Source organism: Lutzomyia longipalpis, chromosome 3 (assembly GCF_024334085.1).
Source record: "Lutzomyia longipalpis isolate SR_M1_2022 chromosome 3, ASM2433408v1".
NCBI lineage: Eukaryota > Metazoa > Arthropoda > Insecta > Diptera > Psychodidae > Lutzomyia > Lutzomyia longipalpis.
Genome location: NC_074709.1, coordinates 1,064,524 through 1,087,799, shown reverse-complemented (window position 1 = coordinate 1,087,799; position 23,276 = coordinate 1,064,524). Strand labels below are relative to the sequence as shown.

Sequence of the window (23,276 nt, the reverse complement as noted above, 5' to 3'; positions counted from 1 at the left end):
AGAAAAGCAAACAAACTTATTTTCAATATTATTTAAATTTTATTAACATAAAAAACCGTTTTTTTTCAAACAATTTTGGGTAAATTCAGGTCAAATTGAGGTCAATTCAGATATTTTCTGCATTAGTTCAAGCCAAAGAAGTTCTTGACAATTTCGAAGAATTTCTTGAGATCAAATCCATGGGCTTTGAGTTCCTTGAGGTAATCCTGGAATTCTTTGTTGTTGAGAACATTCTGGGTGAGCTTCTCGAATTCAGGACTGGTGACCTTATCGACGAAAGCCTTGAACTCAGGGCTGGTCTGAAGCTTCTCCTTGAAGAGAGCAACAAGCTTATCCTTGGGCAGAAGAGCCAAGACATCATTGAGGAATCCCTCGAGACCACTTCCACGACGAACAATGCTTGGCTTCACTGGGGGAAGATTGAAGAGACCACCAAATTGGTTGAGCAGGTCGTAGACATCAAGTCCAGCAGCTTGGAGGAATTTGGCGCATTCCTTGACGTCGTTGAGCTTGAAGAAACCTTCCCACAGTTTGGCGAATTCAGGGCTAGCCAAGTAGGCATAGGCAGCTTGGAATTCCTTGTCACTGCCAAGGTAGTCGACGGCTAGTTTGATGATAGCCTCAACTGGGACCAAGTCCAAGAAATCCTGGAAGTCCTGATCCAAGCCACGAGTTGAGATCTTCTCAACTGTGAAGGCCTGAGAAGCAGCCACAGTGGCGATGATGGCAAAAAGAGCAAAGAATTTCATCTTCAACTTGAGCCTTTATCCCTTTGTCGTTGATAAAATGAGAGAAGATTTTAGACTGATTGTTTGTCGAACTTTCTTCATAATTTATACTCAAACTTCCCCCATGAGTTTATCTGTTTCCGGCTGAGGTGGATTGGGTGTGAAGTGGCTCTCAATTGTGGCTGAAGTAGCAGCAATTGAACTGAAGTACTTGGTAACTGGAATTTTTTCGCTGTGGGGTATAAGTAGTTGCACTTTGCCTTTGGAATCACCAGTTCAAGAACCATGAAGATCATCGTTGCTTGCATCCTTCTCTCCTGCGCCGTTTCGGCTTTGGCTGCCCAGCCCCGAAGTCTCCAAGATGACTTCAAAGAATTCGAGGCTCTTATCCCAGCTGATGCAATTCAGAGCGTCGTCACCAAGTACTACATTATCGATGGGGAAACCAGGAATTTCGTGAAGTACCTCAAGGGAGCTCAATTCAGGAAAGTCTGGGATCAAGTTTTCACCCATCCCATCACCAAGGACGTTTTGGAGTATCTCGCAAGCAAGGATGTCGACCCAACTAGCCTCATCAACCAACTGGCTGATCTCCTTGGACTTCCCCATGTCCAACCTACTATTGCTAACATTCATTCACGTAGTCTTCTGGGGCTCTACAATGAAATCGTACGTCTGCTCCCACTTGACAAGTTTGAGGCTCTTCTTAATGACAAATTGGAGAACAGTGAAGACTTCCAGGAACTCTACCAGAAAATCACAAGCATCGACTACAAAGTTGTGGAGGATTTCGTTACCAATTCTGCTGAAATTCAGGACTTTGTTCAACGTCTCCGCAACTACAAGATCCCTGTTGATGTTCTCGTTGAGGGTGTTACCCAATTCTTCGGTTGGACCTACTAATTAATTCTTAATGCACCTCAAGTGTACTTATGATAAATTGCAATGAATTGAAATAAATAAAAAATAATTTTCAAGAGATACTTGACTGTCTTATAAATATTCAATGCTCAGCTTGGAAAAGCATCAGTTTCTCCATTGATTTCTGTGAGCTAACATATCATCATGAAAACCTCAGTTGTTGTTCTCTTTGCTCTGGTAGCATTTGTGGCTGCAGTTTCTGCTAAACCAGCAGTGCGTGGGCTAAAGGAAGATGCTGACGATTTCTTGAATTTGGTTAACTTGGCTCAGGTTAAGCGTGTTGCTCTTAAGTACTACGCCAAGGACAAGGAAACCAAGCAGTTCGTAAAGTACTTGAAGGGAGAAACCTTTAGTGCTGTGTGGGAACAAGTTTTTACCAATGAACACGTGAAGCATTTCCTGAAGTACGTCCAGGATTCTGGTGTTGATGTTCTGTCTGTTCTCAATCAAGTGGCCAAATTCCTGAAGAAACCATTTGTGGATTTCGGCGATGTCACCCGGAAACCCAGTGGTGCTGGTCTCAACGAGCTCGTCAAGGAGCTTCTAGCTGAAGTGCCATTTGATGAATTCAAGGCTCTTGTTGTTGAGAAACTCGAGTCAAGCCCTGAATTCAAGCAGTTCTTCGATACTGTCTCCGGTTTCGACTATGCCGCCATAAAGGAGTTTGTTGCCAACTCCAATGAGCTTTTGGACCTCGTCAACACCGTCAAGTCCTACGGAGTTGATCTCGATGGCTATCTCCATGAAGTGGAGCAATTCTTTGGATGGAATTAAGCCTTCTTAATGCACTGGGATTAATTTGAAGAGCCCACCTACTTATAAAAGAGAAATAAACACTTATCTTCTTCACTATAAATTGTTGTTCTATTCCATGGGGAAGTCAGTTTGTGCCCATATTCCAAACCATGAAGACCATCTTTGCTATCTTCTGCCTCGTGTGCTCTGTCGTGGCTCAGAGTGGAGACTCTGAAAGTTTCTACACTGTAGATCCTTTCAATACTCCCGAACTGAACCAAGACTTTGCGGATTTTGTCAATCTCCTCCCAGTTGATACGGTTTTGGACATTGTTGACGATCACTACGAGAACAACGCTGGCATCAATAAGACTCTAAACTACCTCAAGACGAATAAGTTCGCCAAGCATTGGGATAATCTTTTTTCCCTTCGTGAAGTTCATAATTTTGTGGTTTATCTCAATGAGAGTGGTCTTAACATTTTTGGTGTTCTTAATGAATTTGCTGAGTACTTTGAATTGACCCCCGTTGGCTTCGTTTTCGTAGAAGATGGTGAGTTGTTTTAAATTTTCATTCTTAATTTTTGCTAAATTTTTATTATCGGCTAACTAAAAATCTTAGAGGCTTTAAATATCATATTGTATCCTTGTTAATTTTATCAGCTCCTGAGGAAAAGATTGAGTACACGTGGGGATTCAATGCTCTTGTCAACGATGTAATTGATGTTCTCCCAAAGGATGACCTTAAGGCTCTATTCGATCAGAAGGTTGCCAATGGTGAGGATTTTGCCAACTTTGTAGAATGCTTCTCAACAAGCGAATTCAAGGAAGTTCTCAAAAAACTCGAGCTATCTCCAGTTGCCCAGAAGCTCTTCAAGCGCTTCCGTAAGCATGGTTTGGACGTGCACAAGCTCGTACAGCTTGCATTGGCTGTTTTTGGTCTCAACTAATTAAGTAAACACAAGAAAAATTTAAAAATTTCCTTGTTTATTTAAAAAACACCGTGGTTCACGGATAAGAGAGACAGAATAAAGTGTTGAATAGCATACAAAATTGAGTATTTTAGTAGGAGCCCCATCCGAAAAACGCCTGAACGGACTGTACAATTTTGCTCACATCGATTCCATGTTGATGAAGTGTGGCCAGGAGGCTTTTGAGTTCTCTGGAATTCTAAACATTGTTTAATTAGATTGGTGGGTTGGGTGAGATGCGGATAAATGCGAGAAAGGGGAGCTTAACTCACCTCAACAAAGTCCAGTACTCTTTCGAATTCACTGCTCCCAATTCGCTCGATGAGGTTGGAAAATGCAGAACTCGTCTCTAACTTAAGGAAGAACAGCGAGAGTATTTGATCCTGAGGCAAAAGTCCCACAATTGCGTCCACAAAGCCACTCACACCACCCTGATGCGTTGCACTCTCTGCTGCTAAGGGTGAGAAACATATCATGTTAGGTATAGCCAGTTAACGATCATTGTGATTCATGTGAGAAGGAATTAGTCGATGTTAGGATTATTTCGTTGAATGAAATTAGGTTTCGTTGAAACCTAATTGAATTTATTAATAAAAATGATTTTTTTTGTAAATTTTATTGATATTTTTGCTTAAACACTTTTAAAAATTATTCAAATTTAAATAATGAAATAATATGTTTTTTTTTTTAAAGATAAACGATAATTTATAAAAAAAAATTTTATATTATATAATTTTTGATAAAATCTCAAATTCATTTTTTGAACGATTAATTGAAGAAAATTATTAATCAATTTATTTATTAATTAATTTCCCCTTAAAATAATTATCGATAATTAATTTTAATTTAATTATATTTAACAGTGAATTCACAGTCGTCTAAAACACAAATGGCATATCAGACCTAGATTATCTGTAACCAGACCTATTGAGATTGCCCCAAATCAATCAATCTGCAATATCAGCGAATTTTCCCCAACAGGAATTTTTTTTATTCTGGGAGGAAAATTGAGGATGAGAAAAACTTTCATCACTTCCAACACTAAACGCAATGGATTGAATATTAATTGAGTCTCATCTCTTACGGTTTGTACTCTCTTCTAGGGATGCCTCTTCAGATGTGTCTAGTGGCTCCCGCGGTGGCCCCACAATTCCGGCCAATTTGTTCACTAACTCCACCAAATTGAGACCTGAATCATTGAGATATTTCAGGAAGTCCCTAACTTCCGGTAGATTTAAGATTTTCTCCCGTAACGCAAGGAATTCATCACTCTGACAATACTCATAGGCAAATCTAACTTCACTATCTCCAAAATAGTATTTTCGTGTTAGATTTTGAATTTCCTCTTTGGGTATTAAATCCAGGAAGTCATCAATGTCTTGCTTAAGATCAAGCTTTGATGCTTGTTTTGTCTCATCGCGCGGCTCTGGGGGTCCAATACCAGCCTTGGGGTGATTCAGGTGACTCCCTAGGATGCCATTGGGGGTTAAAAGGGTGCTAAAAATCACCAATAAAGCCGCACTCTTGCCACTCATGATCTTATCAGCTTTCACCGTGTCTCACTCGATCAAATCCCACACTTGGACTGACCATCCAATTGAGTGGCTCGCCAGGCCTTACACATAATTTACTTAATACTATTTACGCTCGCCTGAGAGCAATCAAAAGCAATCAAATCTAAAGTGTTATGCTGAACGGAAGATTCTTCTTCTGTATTGCACTTAACTCAATGACCGCACTCCGCCGCGACCACACGTTTTGCCCACGGAGACGTGAATGGCTGATAAGAAGTGACTGTGGGGAGGCGAGGGTCATTGAGTAAATTTAGTTCTTATTTATAGAAAAAAAAATCATACATGATTGCCATTGAAGAGGGCTTTTTGAGACAATGTATGTACATTTTATGTATGTATGTTAACAATATATAATAAAGTGTTTGTTGGATGTTTCAGTAACTGTTTCATGGAATTTAAGCTCAGTTGATAAACGGAAAGTTTTCTTATATCAAGTCAAATTAAAGATTTATTTGATTTACCTATGTGTAGGTACATAGTTACATATAATTCACATTAAATATTGAAAGTAATTAATAAAAATTCCACAAGTAATATAACTCAAGGCTCTATTCAAGGTTAAAAGTGCAAAGAAGAACAACAAATAATTGACTAATCATCAGCCTTATCGAAAATTTTTATTATCAGAATGACTCTGTGATTTTTTTAGGCGTCAGAAGGGACAAAATAATTTCTCCTTAGAATGCTCGTCATTCATCAAGAGACAACAATCAAAGAACTGAATGTGAATGACTTTCTGTTTTGTTTTCCACATTAAAAGATATTCGATTCATACTCAAATAAAAGGGAAAATGATGTCACAACAGACCTGAAATGCAGTTGCTGCAGATTCTTACTTATTTCTATTTATTCTTTTACTGTTTACTTTATTTATTTATGCAAAAAAAATTCTCTGTTTGTCCCAAACACTAAAACATAGCTCTTGCGCGCCTTTCCCGAAAATTCCCCCCATCAATGACTCATCAAAAGAGTGTTTGTGAAGTGTGAAAAAAAATCACCATTGAAGACAAATAAAAATAGTGTGATTGGGATCTTATGCGGGGTGTGATATACTTGAAATTGCTGAAATCACGTAAACACACGGTGTGGAGACACATTTAATTAATTGGAAATTCGACAATGCGCAAAATGGTAGAAAATCAGTGGGTGGGTATAAAAGAATAATTCTGTGTGCTGATGCGGTAGTTTCAATCGAAAGCACTTGAACGCAAGATGAAGGTTTTGATTTGCTTGTCTGTTTTTGTGGCCGCCACGGTGGCACTGCACTTGCCAGCTGGATTCCAGCGACCACCAAGACCACTGCCAGAGGATGGTGAGGTCAATGCTGTTCCACCACACATTCCAGAGCATGTATCTCCCGAAATTGAGGAGCTCATGAATGACATCCGTGATTTCATGGAAGCACTGCCACACAAGAAACTCCGAAAGCTCGTAAAGGATGCCTTCAAGAATGACGAACAGTTCCGCCAAACCGTCACATTCCTGCAGTCCCCGAAATTCCACAAAATCATGAAGGAGATCGAAAGCATCCCAGAGGTGCAGGAACTCTTCCGTCCCTTCAAGGAGCATCACGAAATTCAGGGTGAAGATCTCGCTATTCGTGCCCTTGTTGCACTCAATGATGAGATCGAAATTGAGACTCTGCCCGGAACTGTTGAGCAACATCCCGGTGGTGGAATTTGTGGACTCATTGATCGTATAATTGCCATCCTTCCCCATGAGAAACTTCGTGCTCTTCACCGTGAGAAGGTTGCTAAAGGTGGAGTTTTTGCCGAGATCGTCAGCTTTTTGACCAGCGATAGATTCCAACAGGGCTTCCATGCTGTTATCCAGTCTGAGCGCTTCCTCGAACTCGATGGCGTCCTCCGTGAGCATGGTGTGTGCCTCGACAAATTCGTTGAACTCCCAATGAATGTTTTTGGATTCCACTAAATGCAACTTAAAGGAACCACCAACACGCCTCACAGTCATTACATATTCACCAAAATGTTGTGCCAAGATGTGAAATTAATAAATCTTAAGTGGCTTGATTGGAATTTTATGTTTTAATCCCCTAAAAATTTGTTTCTCAGGGAAGACTTCAGGGAGAATTTAAGATTTCTTTAGTTCTGCGTGTCAAAGATTTCCTTATACGCATTTCTTATACATTTACAAAAACCACGAGTAAATTATTCTTGTTTTTAATTATATCTTTTAATATATCTCAAGATTTAAATCTTTCAAAAACAAGGAATTTTTATCAGCTACAAATAGGCAGTGTTCGATAGCGCCAATGGTTTTTGTTTGTTATGTATGAAGGTGTGTCAAAGACAGGTGCTTTCTCAATGTTTTATCTTAATTATTGAGAAGATAAGAGTTTATGAATTAAAGTGGTGGGAGACATATAGTGGGAAATTATCTTTCAGTATTTATTTCTTTATTATTCTAGAATTAAATAAAATGTGAAAAGCTGCTGAAAAATCTAAAAAAGAAGTAATTCGTGGGAAGGGGCACAAAAATTGAGATATCTTCGACAAAAAGTTTGATATTTGGTAAAATTAGTAGATATTGATAGGGAAGACTTGGGCTAATACGGAAGGATGAGACTTTTGATAATAAAAATTAAATTGTTTTCAATTTATAAAGGCTTTTTTTTTAAATTTTTTAAGTAAGACAACGATATTTTTAGAGATCCTACTAACGGATAGGAAAGGAAATAAGAAAGGATATAAAGGAAACAGATAGGATAAAAATACGTATTGAAAATTATTCTTCATATGTTCTTCTTTTTTTTTCCTAATATTAATTTGTAAGTTCCTCGTTTTTCCTAACATTTCTTTGTTGTATTTTTTTTAACTTACTTAATTTGTTAACTTATAACACAGCCAATACGCCTGAGTTAAACTTAAATTTAAACGAGTTAAGATTAACTTAAGGTTAACTTAAACTTAAACTTAAGTTTAAAAAAAATGAACAGTTAACACTTAACTGTTATGGAAAAATATAGTTCGGCATTATTCCTTAGTTTTCTGTATAGATTTGTTGTATCCCCAAATTTTCTTTTTTTTTCCTTAATATTTTCCGTTTTTTCCTGTTTTTCCCAATTTTTCTTTTTCCTTTATTTTAATTTATATTTTTTCTGTAAATTCCTTTATATCAATTTGCATAGAAAAAATATTTTGTCCATCAGGTAATTCATTTCGGAAATCAAACCTTCGTCACTTTGTTAGTCTATAAGAGACTAAAACCTCTCAGCTACCGTAGATCTAATTGCCCGACAAACTGAACTACATTTGTCACAATGACTTTGATTTTTTATTACTGTTTGGATGTACAACATGATTTCCTCCGTGACTGCTCATAATTCATCGTATAGGACACAATATTAAAAAAAAAATGAATGACTTTTTGTTTTGTTTTTTAACCATGCGCGCGCTTTCCTCAAAGCTCAATGACTCACAATGAATTGTGAAAAAAAATCACCGTAAAAACCGCAAAAATAGTACGATAGGCATCTTCTTGGCGAGGTGTTGACTGCCGAAATCACAGAAACACCTTCCAGAGTGGGAGACATAATTTAATTAATTAGAAATTTGATAAATCAGCCGATGTCTGGAGAGAATATCTAGAATTGAGTATAAAAGAATGGGTTGGTGGATTTTTGAAGCAGTTTCAGTTGAATTGACTTCAAGTGCGCTAAATACAAGATGAAGGTTTTGATTTGCTTGTCCGTGTTTGTGGCCGCCACGGTGGCACTGCATTTGCCATTCAATCCACTGGCAAAGTTAGATTCTGACGATGCATCTTTCCCACGACCTGAGCCACCACAAGTTCGCCCACCACATATGCCCGAAATGAGCCCTGAACTCCGTGAATTCCTCAAGGATGTTCGTGATTTCATGAGGCTTCTGCCACGCAGGGAACTTCGTCAGCTCGTGAGGGATGCCTTCAAGAATGACAAGGAATTCCGCAAGACCATCAAGTACATGCGCTCCCCACAATTCCACGTTGCCATGAAGGAGATTGGAGATCTCCCTGAAGTTCAGGAGCTCTTCAGTCACTTTGTTGAGCAACACATTGAGGGACAGGATCTCACAATGCGTGCCTTGACTGCTTTCGAGTCTGAAATTGAAATTCTGCCTCTGCCTGAGCCAGTTGAGTCTCAAACCACCGGAGGACTCTGTGGACTCATTGATCGTGTTATGGCCATCCTTCCTCATGAGGAACTTCGTGCTCTTCACCTTGAAAAGGTTGCCAATGGTGGTGTCTTTGCCAAATTCGTCGGGATCGTCACCAGCGATGCATTCTTGCAGCGTGTTGAGGCTGTTCTTCAGTCTGAGCGCTTCATTGAACTCACCGATGCTCTCCGTGAGCGTGGTGTGTGCCTCGACAAGATGGGTAAACTCCAAATGAGCATCCTTGGATTCCATTAAATCCACATTTAATCCAGAAAAGTTGTTCCTTGTACACAAAAATGTCGTGACAAGAGTTTTTAAAAATAAAAAGTAGCAGCTTTAGATGATTGGAAATATATATTTTGTTCGTTTTATTCGTTTCTTGATTCAAAATTTAAAAGAAAAGTGTGATTGGTTAATTTTTTAAGCCAAGTTTTAAGTAATTCGCTGCATAAAAGAAAGCGAATTAGTTTGGAAAACTAAACAATATTTATGATACTTTGAATTTGTTTTTTAGGGCCTTGAGAATTTTCATTTACATGAAAATTTGGGTAAAAATACCTCTAAATTTAAATCCACGTAGAATTGAAATTAAGTAAAACCGGCCATACTAATTGTATGTATGTATTGACCTTATATCAGACCTATCACACTAACAACAAAACATCATTATGTTATCTTGAAGAGCTTTCAATTCTATGTTCATTCGCCCATCAAGATAACGTACAAAACAATGATAGATAGCATATCATTATTAAAGAAAATTAAAGAAGTTTCTAGATATGCTAAAAACATATCGATGGTAAATTTGGATAACTTTATGATAAATAAAATCTTTGCCTCCATAATGCTAATGTGCAAATTGTTATTGATATGTTTTACCAAGTGAACTTACACAGCAATCTTCCTAATGAAGATAAAAGTTTGCTAAGTAACTCAGATCATTTATTCTCTTTTTTTTTGCCTTTATGAAAAGAGCTAAAGAATTTCTACATGTAACTCAACTATCTTCAAATTGGAAGCATCACCCTACGAGATATTTAGTACACTGCCATGTAATACAACGTCTTCCCTTGACATTCAGATCAAGACAAACTTTTCCCATACAATGGAAAATCGTACTCACGTCTGGGTGCCAATTTCTCCATTGCACAGTTATATATTTTTTCCATCTTTTCCCATTCGTCTGATCCTTCATTCGCATCCTCCTTTCCCTGTGAGCACCATGCGGAGGAAATTTGAAGATATGTTAAATGCCTCAACTTTTCCATGAGATTTCCGCCAGCAGGAAACTTCCCCATTGAAATAAGGGATATAAAGTTGAAAGGGAGAGAAGTTTCTCCATATAAGGAACAACATTCTCAGAGTTCTCTATTCAATTTCCTGTTTCCCCAAGTCACTCATCCAGGCACAGAGAGGAGTTTTCCCCCCCCCACGAAAATTTGACACTTGAAAATGCACCCATTTTCACCGCAACAACCAAAACTAGCGTACTTTTGCTACTTTTCTTAGCTTTTCTCTTCTTTTTTTTCAAGGGGGATTGTAGTGCAAAAAATAATCCTTTTGTAGCTTTTATGTGGACCCCTCACGGGTCGTGAGACAATGCAAGCTGCTCTGAGTTTATTGATTTGCTCTTTGGCGTACAAATCCACCACCACCCCCCTCCTATGACCGAATGTATGTGGACCCTGTGTATGGGGGGTAGGGGTGCCTAAACCATAGCACATAACCGCAAACAGACGCCATCCTCTGGTTCGGTGTGTAGTGCACACAGCAGTACTACACGGACGTATATCTCGTGAGCGGAGAAACTTGCGAATTCGGTGTTAGCCTGAGAATGGGGTAGACCAAGAACCACCCTGCTTTTGATTAAACATGTTGGTGACATCAATTGTACACGGCCGACGATGATGTTGGACACCTATGAGTACATAAGGGTGACAGGGAATGGGCTAGCGTACTCATTGTTGGGCATTTTAGAATGTCAAGGGGTCAGCTACTTGGTCAAGACCTTTCTATTCTGTGTATAGGGGTAGGATTATCAAGTTTTTCTTTAAAAAAAATTCAAAAAATATAATAGGTAGGTATAGGGTGGAATTCACTACTCAGTCGGGCTTAAAAAATTAAGTCGGTCTTAAGGTTTTAAGTCATTTTTTAAAAGTCTAACTTAAAATTTTTAAGTCGGTCTTGAAATTTTTAAGTCAGATTACAAATTTTGATGTTTGGACTTCTTATAGATTTAAATTAAATTAGGTAACAAAAACTAATAAACATTTAAATTATAAGAAAAATATTAAGAAATTGAATTTCTAAAAGGATCTGAAAAACTATTTACTAAAAATGTTATTAAATAAAAATTATATTAAAAAATTTTATTAAAAAAACCTAAGGTTCAATTAAAGAAAAATTGAAAAGCTTAATTATAAAAAATAGAACTGAAGAATTAATTATTGAAAATATTATAGAAAAAAGTAAAATTATGAAAAGCTAAAAAATTATTAAAAAATAATAAAAATCAAAAAGAATTAAAATATTTTGAAAAATCTGAAATATTAGTTTAAGAGTCCTTCAGAAACTCATGATTTAAGCAAAAACCTTTCCCTTAATCACCCCTTGGCATTTAAAATGGCTACAAGGGGTAGTGATGAGGAGTCTGCTAAATAGATTCCTGGAATAGTGTGAATCATGATGAGGCCAATGATATTTCTCTTCTCCCGTGAAATACACACTCGAAGCAGCACTCTAGTGGACAATACGATACAACAATTGGTTATTATCACGACCTCAGATCCCTGAAACATCAAACACTCCCAGCCACTCACTGCTGTTGTAAACTGAAATTCAATGCTAAACTTTATACGATATAAACCCCCAAAGCTCTATTGTGTCCATGATAGAATATTTTCCCCTGGCTGGAAAATTCTCATCCCAAATAGGAGCATAATATAACATTAAAATTCCAAAGAGGTTTTTAATGTGTGTGCGGGGATTTTAATTAATGCCTTTAAAGGTAGATTATGCCCAAAAAGTGGGGAAGGATTTTGCGATGTGTCCACCACCTTCCAAAATGAAATTGTTTAATATAAATCACACTAAAATTCTGGCAAACATTCAAAATTTCCAGCAATTAGTGCAAAATGCACGCAAATTGCGTCCACACTGAATGAATTATAACTTCCCAATTTTTTTTCCATTCCTCTGCTACGGAGGAAAAGTTTCAATTTTCCACCAAAATGGGTGGGGAAGTGATTAAGCGGAAAGGACATTTTTAATGAATATACTGTATTTGTATATGGGTGGAAAAATAACAAATACTATGTTAGAGAAAAAAAATGATTTTTTAAATTCAGCTGTGAAATTCTGACGGTTTTCCTAATTTACATAAATTAGGGTAATAGAGATGGAGCAATAGTTTTTTTTTTATCACTAATAATTTTGTGTTATCTATCATATTGTAGTCACCCTGGTAGTTATGTAGCAAAAAAGCATAATTTTCCTTTTTTATCCCATTATGAAATTATGCAAATTATGATTAATTCAATTAAAGTAAAAACCTTTAAAATCCAGTTAAAATATTTTTGTGGTTTACAAAATAATTATATTACATTTCTAACCCCTGAAAGCACTTGAAAAAATTTTAATGGAAAGAGCTTTGTGGTTTGGAGAATAATTTAAATAATGATAGAATGCAATTAATTGTGTGTGTGGATGTCATCAAATTGACATAATATCAGGTGGTTTGGGGTATTTATAAATTAATTGAAATGAACACGGTCAAAAAAGGGCATTTATCATTTAACCCAAAAACCATATCGAAATACTCCAACATTTACCCGGGCATGTTATACAAAGGACTTTTGGGGACGCATTGGTGTGGCAAATATGGGGTAGAGGGGGTGGTTGTTCAAAAATTCCATTACCAACTGCAGATATGCCCACAAATTGACCAGAAATAGTTTCCATTTCTCCGGAAAAGTATCAATTTTAATTACAATGTCTCTCTTTTTCTCTCCTTTTCATTTTTAGGTAAACAAACCTCCAAAACAAAGTGCAAACGACACAGCAAAATTGTTACGGTCGCATTGAAGTATATATGGTAACTTGGAAAAAGGGTTTCAACTGAGATTTTTTGGGAAATCCATGGTTTGTATAATGTATGGTGCTCAGATTTTAAATAATAATCCTTTAATAGAAAACTACACGGAGGCCTTAATATGCAGCCATAATTATAAAATAATTTAAAACAACTATTCTAAAATGTTCTTAAAATGGGAAGTGAGGTCAAAAAAATATCCAAAAAATAGAAAAATTTTGGGAAAATACTTATTTTTCGAACAGGAAAATGAAGATAATTTTAAGATTAGGTTTAATACAAAAAAATGTGAGTAAAAGAAAGATAAAAATAAAATATTTAAAAATTGAACTAAGCTTATGTAGAATTAAAAATCAGAAAAACAATGAAAAAACAAACGAATAATTCAGGAAATACAAGGAAAATGCCAAAAATGTTTTAAAAATCATCAAAATTCAATTAAAAATATCTAAAGAATTAGAGAGATCTGAACTTTCTTGTGTCCAGCATGATAGGAATGTAGAAAGAAATTTACATTGATCAAAACAGAAAACTTCTGTTTTAAGATTTTTCCCTAAATATTGAAAATGTTGAATGGTTTATAAATCTACTTGACACTATAAACGTTTGGCATTTATTTTCTAATGTGTGACGTGTCTTTTTTTTAACAATTGTCGTTCACTTTAACGTCTGAAGTTTTTTTTTAAACAAATAATTGTTTTTTAATGTTTATCGTTTTATTTTCTAATTTTTTTAAAAGTTTCTACATACCATTTTCAAAATGTTGAAAGCAATTTCATGCACGATTTCATTGTTTATTCGAAATATAGAGTTTTATTTCAAAAGAAATCTGATATTTTCGCATTTCCAATCTACCTCCATTAATTTTTCGTATTCCATGGTGTTGTGTACAAAAAAAACGCACCCTGCTGTGCATTTCGCGCCCACCTTTGCAGCTCAGTCTCGCACCAAAGTCAACCCCTTCGGTGTGGCAGCACAACAAAACCACAGATGAAGGTATACATATTTCGCATTTTTTTTCTAACTTGTCCCGTGGAAGCGGGTACATGCATGATTCCCATATTTTTTAATCATGAAATAATTTACGACAATCCACCCATTGAATCCGGCACAACCATTGAAGGGTTTTCCCCAGTGCGAACCTCCTAATTTCCATGCAGCGAGATGAAAGCATACTACCCGGGGAAGGCGTCAAAAATTAATGGTGAAACTTTTTTGCACGAAGTGTTTTCAGAGAGTGTAATTTTTGCTGTATTAGACTCTTTTGTTTGCCAGACTGGGAACAACACTCTTTGCCATGCTTTTCCCATCCCGTGCGCCGCGAAATATATTTTTCTGCATACACACAGAACACTCCCAGTGCGTCTGAAAGTGCGACAATGGGAGCCTTTTTGCATTCCCATGCACACGAGGATGAAAATGTAAAGATGGTGTAGCTTTGTGAATGTTTTAGACTATCTGGGATAGATTGTAGAAGGATCTAAGATGAAAAAAAAATTCTTTTCATCTTATCAGTGAAAAAAAAATCGCATAAGGAAAGCAGCATAGAGTACATAATCATGACTTTTTAATTATATGAACTTCACTTTCGATGCAATCTGTAGTATGTAGTTTTTTTGTAGTTTGCTTGAGCATTCACAAGCAGATAAACTGATTCATTTATGATTCTTTTCTTTTGATGCCATGAAAATTAATAAACAAAATCCCCGTAAAATACCCACGATAGCCGCCAGAGTACATGATGCCTATCAGTTTCAGTGTTGTGCACCCCCAACATTGGGGGGTGGGGGTGGTTTGGATTCCGCAAAACAACCCAATTCGCCGCTTCACATTCGCGAATGCGGTTGGTCTGCTAACAAAAGGAATGCGGTGGAATTGTATCATGGACGGCAGAGAGTATAAGAGTGGTTGGGAAAAGTGTTGTGGGGTTGCCGTCGGGGGAGTTTTGGGAGGATAAAAGGGATTTGCATTCCCTCGTGCAGTTTAATAATTATTACGTGTGGTTTTATTCGTTACACCAGAAACATTTTGCTACACACTGCGTGCACATTTGCCATCAGAGGGACACAAGAGAGAATCCTCCACGACTGCAAAGGGATGGAAAATGGATAATGTGGGGGTGGAAAAAAAAAGCAGGAAAAATTTATACATATATTATTGCAATTAGTGGGTGTTATTGATTTTTCCTTTTGCCTGCAGATGGTTGGAGTTTTTTTTTCAAACAACTCCCCGCACATCTAATTCGCAGGACAAACAGCAAAAGGGTTGGAAAAAAAAATTGCCAGAGGGGGTGGTTGTTGTGAAAAGCCGCTCAATGGGGGAGGTAAACAGTATAACAATTATCGAGACCATTGATTGAACCGCGGAATTGTTTGACGTTTATGACATTAAATGCAGAAATATGCCGCATTTATTCAACCAAAATTGCCATGCAAGGGTTTTTGGAATAGCTTCTCTATGTTGGGGTTGATGGGCAAAGGGTTGCGCGCGTACTATTGTGTGAAAATTATAAGCTCAATTATTGGCTTTTCACAGGGAAAATTTAGAGTTAATTTCATCCTTTTGTTATTTATTTGCAATTTGAATTTCCGACTCATTGGCTCTACACATTAACCCCAACCCCCTCTCGTAGCATCCCCTCACCGAAAGCTCTCTCTCCGACAACCCCTTTTTTCCAAAACTCCCTCTACTGGGGTGTTTTTTTGTGCACATATACCTCCCCCTAAAGCTCCACACGCTTTTTTTGTGTCGTCATAGTGAAAAACCACTTAAGAGAGTGTCGTATTGCTCATCGTGAAAATGATATGAAAAGAGTATTACCATATGCGAGATGGGAGGGCGGGAGGCGGAGAGGGGGGAGGGGTGGTGTGAAGAGTCATGAAAAAAGGGGTGGAACTGCAATGAAATAATTTTCACACTTTCCACAAAGAGATCCTCATTGAAAATCATCACTGCGTCTGGCTTTATTGTCTGCATGGATGGGGAAAAGTATGTAAAGTGGTTGATAATTTCAACTTCTTTCACAACCCTCTTTTGTCTACCCCAATGGGGCTCCTCGCATTCAGCATCTCCTCTTGCGCAAAGTATCGTGAAAAATCCCAAAAGAATGGCGACACAGGATAAACATAATCATTTTCCACCACACACTTAAGAGGTGATATTCACGACATATTGCAAAGTTTTATGGAAAAATTATTATATGTGGGAGTGTAAAAAAGTCTTTCAAACAAATTAAAAGAATAATCTTTCAATTTATTCAGCTCTATATTAAATTTTAGTTGATTTAGAGCGCACCAACACTCTCAATTCCGAACTAATTGAAATGATTCGCGGGAGAATTTTGCAGCATGGAATTTACGTTGTACATTGTGTGAGCTCTATCAGCTCTATAATGGGAAATAATTTGTTTTTAGATTATGTATGCGATAGTATCGATAATCCGATCAACTATCTACATTTGCTGGAGCATGCATATAATGAGAATCGGTGATAATGATGATAAAGCGAATGACATGAAATTGTCCGAAATTATTTATATGATTTAGTGATGGTGCATTTAATTGATTTTTCCGCTGGAGTAAATTTCAATACAAAGTAGAGGTGCTAACGAGATTCCCAATACCCCCCACATTGATTGTTTGTTGAAATAATTGTAAGTGTAGGAAGCTCCATCACGAATCGGGAAGGGGTCAATCATCAAGTACTTCTGGAGACAACAAGTCTGATGGGGGGTGGGGAGCAGGGGTGAAAAGTTCACTTTTAGAAAATGAACATTTTATACGAGTGGACGAATGGGATGGGGGGGTGGAAGCAAAAAGCAGGTACTACCTAGGTGGAGAGAAGTGAAAACTTCCCACCCGATAAACCAATTATAAATTTCCAATGTGCAAAAGTTTTCCTCACTCAAAAGCTTTCTCTGGTTTCTGTATTAAGTTGAGTGTGATGACCACTAATTTTCAATTGGTGCTTTTGTGGTACTATATATGGAAAATTTTAGTCTTACATTTTCATACTTGTGAGGATAAAGCGGGGGGGGGGGGGGGAATGAAGTTGTCTGCTAGAGAAAGGGTTTGGATTGAATTAATTTTGAGTGTAGTTGTTGAAAAGCGGAGGAATTAGTAGTGTTGTTCAAATGATGAATAAATCAAAGATTTTTCCTCCATTTCACCAACTTTTCTCTCTCACTAAATTTTCAATAATTTCCAAAATATCGATCTCTAACAAGAAATTCAATAAATTCAACAATTTATTTCACAATAAAGAATTTTCTTTTTTTATTTTGGGATTAGTAAGATTTTTTTTCACTGCGAGTTTCCACAGTGAACGTCCAGAATTTTGAGAAGAGTCAGGAGAATGGGTGCAGACGGAAGGGAGAAAATGGGGGGAAATATGGGCGGAGGATAAGGCATGCGGAGGACCAGGAAGCCACAATACGATAAATAAACGTTGACATAAGCAACTCCTTCCGCAAAGGCTTGTGTATGGCGTTTTCCTGAAAAGTGAACCCTGGGCGTACGCTCTTGGTTTTCCAACGTGCACACAGGGTATTTCCTTAAGTGCACACGGAAATAATACACGTGTATACGATATATCTGGAGGACAAAAACACATCTCTCTTTTTCCTCCATCTCCTATACCTTGAGAATTATCGTCGTACCACCTGTAACTCATCCTCATGAATTCTTTCTCACAATCATTTTTAAAGAAAAGTTCCACCTGAATATTTTCTCTATATCTTCCACATGTATTAAATATTATCTCAAAAGTCTACCATCTACTGTCCTGCAAAAAATGTTATATATTTTGGCTTTTCTGGAGGAAAATGTCGTTTTTGGCAGTGGCGTAGCCAGGGAAGGGTATTTGGGTATCTAAACTAAAATTAATAGTTAAAAAAGAATCTTCAAATGTTAGAAAAAAGATTATAACGAGGGAAAGAAATTAGCCACTACTTAAGAAGTAAACTTAAATGATCCTCTAAGAAAAATAATGCATCTGTGATAAACTCCCGTAAGATTTTCGCGGTTTTCACGTTTCTTTTAAAGCGCTAAAGCCTTCAGGAGTTTATCACGGGAGTTTTTCCCTCTTAGAGAATTCATGCCTGAGAGTTTTTCTTAAGATTTATCATCATTTTTACAAGTTTGTCATTATCAATTTATTTATTTTTCATCATCATTATTTTCATGTATTTCTTGTCCGTTGCACTTTGACATTTTGATGTGAATGCCAAGAGGGGGTCAATGGATGTGCATCAATTTTCTAAATGTGCTTTCACGTGATTTATCAAAGGTATTTTGCTGACTCATTCCTTTCTTGGGTCTCATCTGAGCTACATGAGAGGCCGTCATCTCTAGTCGTTATGTGTATAACAAAATTATGTCAGATTTACACAATTTATCTATAACGGCAGCGAATATCAATCCCACACACATCCCACATATCAATCCACCTGGTTGTCAGGCCATCTTCCAAAAAAAGAAACACGTGGCTAGATGGTTTTGTGTGTGGAGAAAAAAGCTAATTCAATAAAATGAATCTTCCCAATAAAAGTCACAAAAATTTTTATATGAGATGATTTCGCCCCCAAACCTTTTTGGGGCAATAATATAATGAAATTGTGGAAAATGCTTTTGAAAATGGTTACAAACGGTGCGCTTCACCATATAGGAGAACCCCATGGTTCACCCTATTGTGAAATATCGATGATCGGGAGAGTTTCAATAAGGCTCACGGAAGAGAAATTGAAGTAATTTCTCTAGTGATTTCATTTCTTTACCCACCACCACTCCTATTTCAAGCAAAAACCTCATATATTTTTCATCAATTCCTCTTTTGTCGCAATAACTCCCCAAAACTCTTCTAATGATTTTCCCAAAAGGGATGTCTCCAAAGGAAAATCCTGTGCGTATTATTGGCATTTTGTGCTATTTTTGGGATAAAACCACGGTGTTTGGTTATGGGTGGCTAACAAAATAAATGATTGTTTGATTCCCAAAAAATACAAGAAACTGAGAGAAAAAGAAGACCCAGAGAGTGTTAGTTTTTATTCCATGAATTTCTAATCCTTTATAGATTATTAGATAGACCTGAATTTCCTGAAATTCCCGGAAAAATCGGGAAATTTGATGCTCAACGTTATATCAATTGAAAAATTATAATTTTAATAAGGATTAAACAATCTCTTTAAGACTAAAGTACTCAAGTCTGAAAGAATTATAAAAGAAAAACATGCTGCCATATTTTTTCATAATTAAATTAAAAAGAAATCTCCGTTATACATTATTCTCTTTGAAGTTTTGTCACTTCTCCTCCATGGTTTTAGCACTTATCACTCAAAAATGTCTCCCTTTATCTATTCCTTTTGCAATTGCAAAGAGAGTGGATCAATTTGCTTCGAAAGACGTGCTTCGAATTTAAAATTTCAATTGATATAAAATTTTTCTATTAAATTTTACTGTCTTTCTTTTGTCAGTCTGTATAAAAATTTGAAGTTGGGCTTTTGTAGAAATTCGTAAAAAAAGGGTTGAAAGCAGTTAATTGAATAGAAAATGAACATTGAATTATTTTCATCACATTTAACTCGTGTTGTCACAGAGGATTTTTCTTTGTTTCCACCAAATTGTGCATTTTCCCGCCGCGACGGTGTTCTCTGGCGGCTCTCCCCCCAAACTCAACATTGCTCACAGAATTCTATGGAAGTTAATGAGTTACATGCGAAAATTGCTGTGAAAATTTGTGGACAGTAAAAGAATGTTCGAAGGCGGAAATTTTCCAACTTTTTCATGCGCTCGGGCGATTATTAATTGGAAATTAAATCACGTAATACCTTTTGCGTTGTAATATTTTAGGTATATATAGCAATGCCGGGTAAAGGGTTGCAAATAATAGCTCCCCGCTGTGTAATATTGATTTTTGCACCGCAGAGACACCCCCGAGACATCATCTTCCAATAATAATTGCGAGACAATCGGATAAATATGCACGATTTTGCACGCGGGGAAATTAAACACGATGCAAGTTGAATTTATAATGAGAATATTTTGCAGAATCCGCACTGAGTGGTGGAGAGAACAGGTCCAATTCTAGGGGATATAATCGCTGCCATGGACCAATCTTCGAAAATTATTGACCAATAATGTTTGAAGAGAATTTGGGAAAAAGGAAAAAAAAACAAATAAACGAAAGGATTTTAATCAGATATTTAGAAAAAAAAAAAAAACCTTTCATTCATTCAAACAGCATCCTTTTCGTGAATTACATCATCCAAATGCACCCCTGGCAACCTTTCACCCCTTGCACGTCAAGGGTGGTGCTCTGCAAACTGTGAGTGGCGCACGCGACCACTTTCGTTGTATGATGTGATACAGGGAGATGTATGTACGCAAAAAGGAGGCAGCATCGGCAGCATACAGTGTGGCATATCCCATAAAGGGGGACACATTCGGAATTTTTAATGTTTATGCGAAATGGTATATGAATTTGGAATTGAACGATGGGGGTGGAAAACAACGACCGCCAAGGCACAAAACGGGTTGAATAATATCACAATAGAAAACAAAAATAAATTGATGTTTTGCAGAATTGGCAAGTACCTCTTGCGGAAGTATCGATGTGAGGCTCATTCTGAAGCTTTGCGATGCTATGCACTTATCGTATTTTGTTCTATATGCACACTTTAGGCAGAATTTTGTATTCGAGATGATTTTTTTTTAAGTTTTACTTTCAGTTGATTAAAAAATCCTTAAAAATTCATTTTGAGCTCAAAGAATTCTAAAAATATTAAAATTTCATTACCAACTGATTTTTTAATCATTTTTTTTTAATTCCGTCCTTAATGGACTAAAGGTTTGGGCTTAAGGGTTGAAAACTACATATAAGAAAATTCGTATTACAAATAAATACAAAAGATAACAAAAAAGAGCTTTAGCAAAAATACTTTAAAAAAACGCAATAAAGTTTAAAAAAAAGAATACAAACAAAATTATCTTCAAGAAGGCAAGCAAAAGCACATAGTTCCACATAGAAAAAAATCAAACAAACCAGAAAATCGCAAGGTGTGTTGAACATTTCACCACAAAACATAAAAAGGGCGGCGAAAGGCCAAATTCTGCACTTTGAATAGCTCTCTCTGTCTCTCTCGATATACCTTCATTCCCCCAAAATAAGAGCCCCAAAGAGGAAATATATATAGCAAGAATAGGGGTGGTGGTTTTGGTTTCATCGGCGCATATCTTGACACACGTATGAAGTGAAGAAGAGAAAAAACTGAGTTAATGCCATTCTTGGTTGGACTCACAATTGGTTCCTCTAACTCTTGGCAAAAGGGCCAGGGGCGGAGGGACGGAGGTAAAAAACCATCGAAGCGGTTTTCTGAATAAATTTCCATAAGTCGAGAAAAAGTGTTGAGGGAAATTATGCAAAGTGAAAATATGTTGCAAACTGAATTATACTTTCACCATAAACACTCTGTCCACATGAATGTCGGCCCACCCCCCATTTATGGTCTTCCCCCTTGAGCTATGTGGAATAGACCAGAGCCCTGATGGGGAGGGGGGTGTTGGCTTCGTGTGCATCGGACTGGAATAATGTCCACGCATAGTGAGGGATGTCCGGGACAGAGTCCATGGAGGATTGACTGGTCAAGTACAAGTTCGTGTTGGTGGCTTCCTCTTCCTCTCTTTTCGGTCACCCACCTTCAGAAAGGGGGTGGTTGTTGGTGCACTTTCTCCTGTGGCTAAACTAAATGCATTTAGTTCCGGAATCACTGCACCATATATACTCGGAGTGAGTTTGTTTCCTCCACAGTGTATACAAAGTACCTACCCTTTCTCAGAATTCTCTGCCTCAGAAAAAACTATAAATTTTCACTAGAAAAAAAAATTATTTATTTTAGGGAAAAATTGAGGATTTTTGTTGTTGTTGAAATCAACCTATTTTCAATTCATTCCCTTGCATATAGTTAGCTATATATGTATGTAACAACCCTTGAACTAGTTTGGACGCAATGTCAAATATTGCATTTTTAATTATTTAACATGGGGGTGGCAATATTGTACATTATAATGCACATGTTATATGCCAAATAAATGTACATAACATATAAATTGTATCATATTCCATTCAACGAGTTTAACATGGAATTTCAATCAAAATTGATGTACATTTTATACAAATTTTATTCACATTGAGAGGCAATTGTAAACAAAACAAGTGGCAAAATTATACTTCAAAATAAATTGTTAATGATCCGCAATTAATTATTTAAAAACATACAAATGCACAAATGAGCTGGAAAATAAAAAAAAAGTTGAATGCAAAAAAATCAGTTGAAAAGGATAAAAAAAAGCATTTTTGCTCTTTCAATATTATTTAAATGATTAAAAATAAAGGGTGGAACAAAAGCAGTGATAAAATATGTTTTCTTTTATCTTTTAATGTTTTATAATGTATTAAATTAATATTTTTCGTAATAGAGAATTAAGTTTTTCTTTTTGTTCCAACTGTTTCTTATTTAATCACTGTAGACGGATAGAACCGTTAAAATTTTTGAATTTTATGTAATTTCTTGACTCCTAAGACAAATATTAATTATTTTATTAAACCATTCAAACTAGTGATTTGGGACCCTATATTTAGGTCTTATGGATTTATGAAAAAATCCTTAAAATTTATTTCTCTCTGTTTGTATATAATTTCTTTTAAAAAAAGCTCCAAAGCTTCCAGGAAAGCTTTTTTTTTGACGTCGAAAATACATCCTTTCTTTTAGAGTTATACATAAATATCCTGACAAACAAAAAACCCAAAAATTAGCAAAATCTCTCCTGTATGTTAATACGATAAATTAAAACATTTCTAGTGAAAGCAAACAGTTAGCCACTTTTATGTCATTTTATGTAATGTTGTAGCATATAAAATTTCTGCTTTCGTTGTTCATTTTCAATTTCTCTTTTTTCTGCCAACGTGTGCAAAAAAAAGTCATGTTAACCCTTTCGCGTCCATTGGGTCATACGCTGATCTAAACGTGAAACATTTTATTTTATCGAATTAAAACGAATTTTAATACTTTTCGTGTAGAAAACATCAAAGAAGACGTTCTGACTCAGA

The 23,276-nt window shown here is 36.5% G+C and overlaps 8 protein-coding genes across 9 annotated transcripts in view; 6 read left to right on the top strand and 2 right to left on the bottom strand.

Moving 5' to 3' along the window:
• Positions 1-23,276, top strand: part of LOC129793963 (semaphorin-2A) — a 256,900-nt gene that overhangs the window by 27,255 nt on the left and 206,369 nt on the right. The window lies entirely within an intron of this gene.
• Positions 20-970, bottom strand: LOC129793974 (protein G12-like). Its single transcript, XM_055834523.1, has one exon. The coding sequence runs from the start codon at positions 747-749 to the stop codon at positions 123-125; it is 627 nt and encodes a 208-aa protein (XP_055690498.1). The 5' UTR covers positions 750-970; the 3' UTR covers positions 20-122.
• On the top strand, positions 996-1,711 carry LOC129793976 (protein G12-like). The gene has a single exon (XM_055834524.1). It carries the CDS (start codon positions 1,014-1,016, stop codon positions 1,629-1,631), a length of 618 nt encoding a protein of 205 aa, XP_055690499.1. The 5' UTR covers positions 996-1,013; the 3' UTR covers positions 1,632-1,711.
• Positions 1,742-2,505, top strand: LOC129793973 (protein G12-like). The gene has a single exon (XM_055834522.1). The coding sequence runs from the start codon at positions 1,794-1,796 to the stop codon at positions 2,421-2,423; it is 630 nt and encodes a 209-aa protein (XP_055690497.1). The 5' UTR covers positions 1,742-1,793; the 3' UTR covers positions 2,424-2,505.
• LOC129793970 (protein G12-like) lies at positions 2,503-3,436 on the top strand. The gene is made up of 2 exons (XM_055834519.1): positions 2,503-2,936; positions 3,047-3,436. Exons 1-2 carry the CDS (start codon positions 2,555-2,557, stop codon positions 3,331-3,333), a joined length of 669 nt encoding a protein of 222 aa, XP_055690494.1. The 5' UTR covers positions 2,503-2,554; the 3' UTR covers positions 3,334-3,436.
• On the bottom strand, positions 3,353-5,050 carry LOC129793967 (uncharacterized). Of its 2 annotated transcripts, none has more exons than XM_055834515.1 (3): positions 4,439-5,050; positions 3,627-3,805; positions 3,353-3,553 (listed from the first exon to the last, which is right to left on the bottom strand). In XM_055834515.1, the coding sequence occupies exons 1-3, from the start codon at positions 4,887-4,889 to the stop codon at positions 3,446-3,448; spliced, it is 738 nt and encodes a 245-aa protein (XP_055690490.1). In that variant the 5' UTR covers positions 4,890-5,050; the 3' UTR covers positions 3,353-3,445. The 2 variants fall into 2 exon arrangements, with proteins under 2 accessions (XP_055690490.1, XP_055690489.1); XM_055834514.1 differs by having other exon boundaries at positions 3,627-3,808; positions 4,439-5,046.
• LOC129793969 (uncharacterized) lies at positions 6,112-6,964 on the top strand. Its single transcript, XM_055834518.1, has one exon. It carries the CDS (start codon positions 6,141-6,143, stop codon positions 6,858-6,860), a length of 720 nt encoding a protein of 239 aa, XP_055690493.1. The 5' UTR covers positions 6,112-6,140; the 3' UTR covers positions 6,861-6,964.
• Positions 8,577-9,440, top strand: LOC129793968 (uncharacterized). The gene has a single exon (XM_055834517.1). It carries the CDS (start codon positions 8,615-8,617, stop codon positions 9,338-9,340), a length of 726 nt encoding a protein of 241 aa, XP_055690492.1. The 5' UTR covers positions 8,577-8,614; the 3' UTR covers positions 9,341-9,440.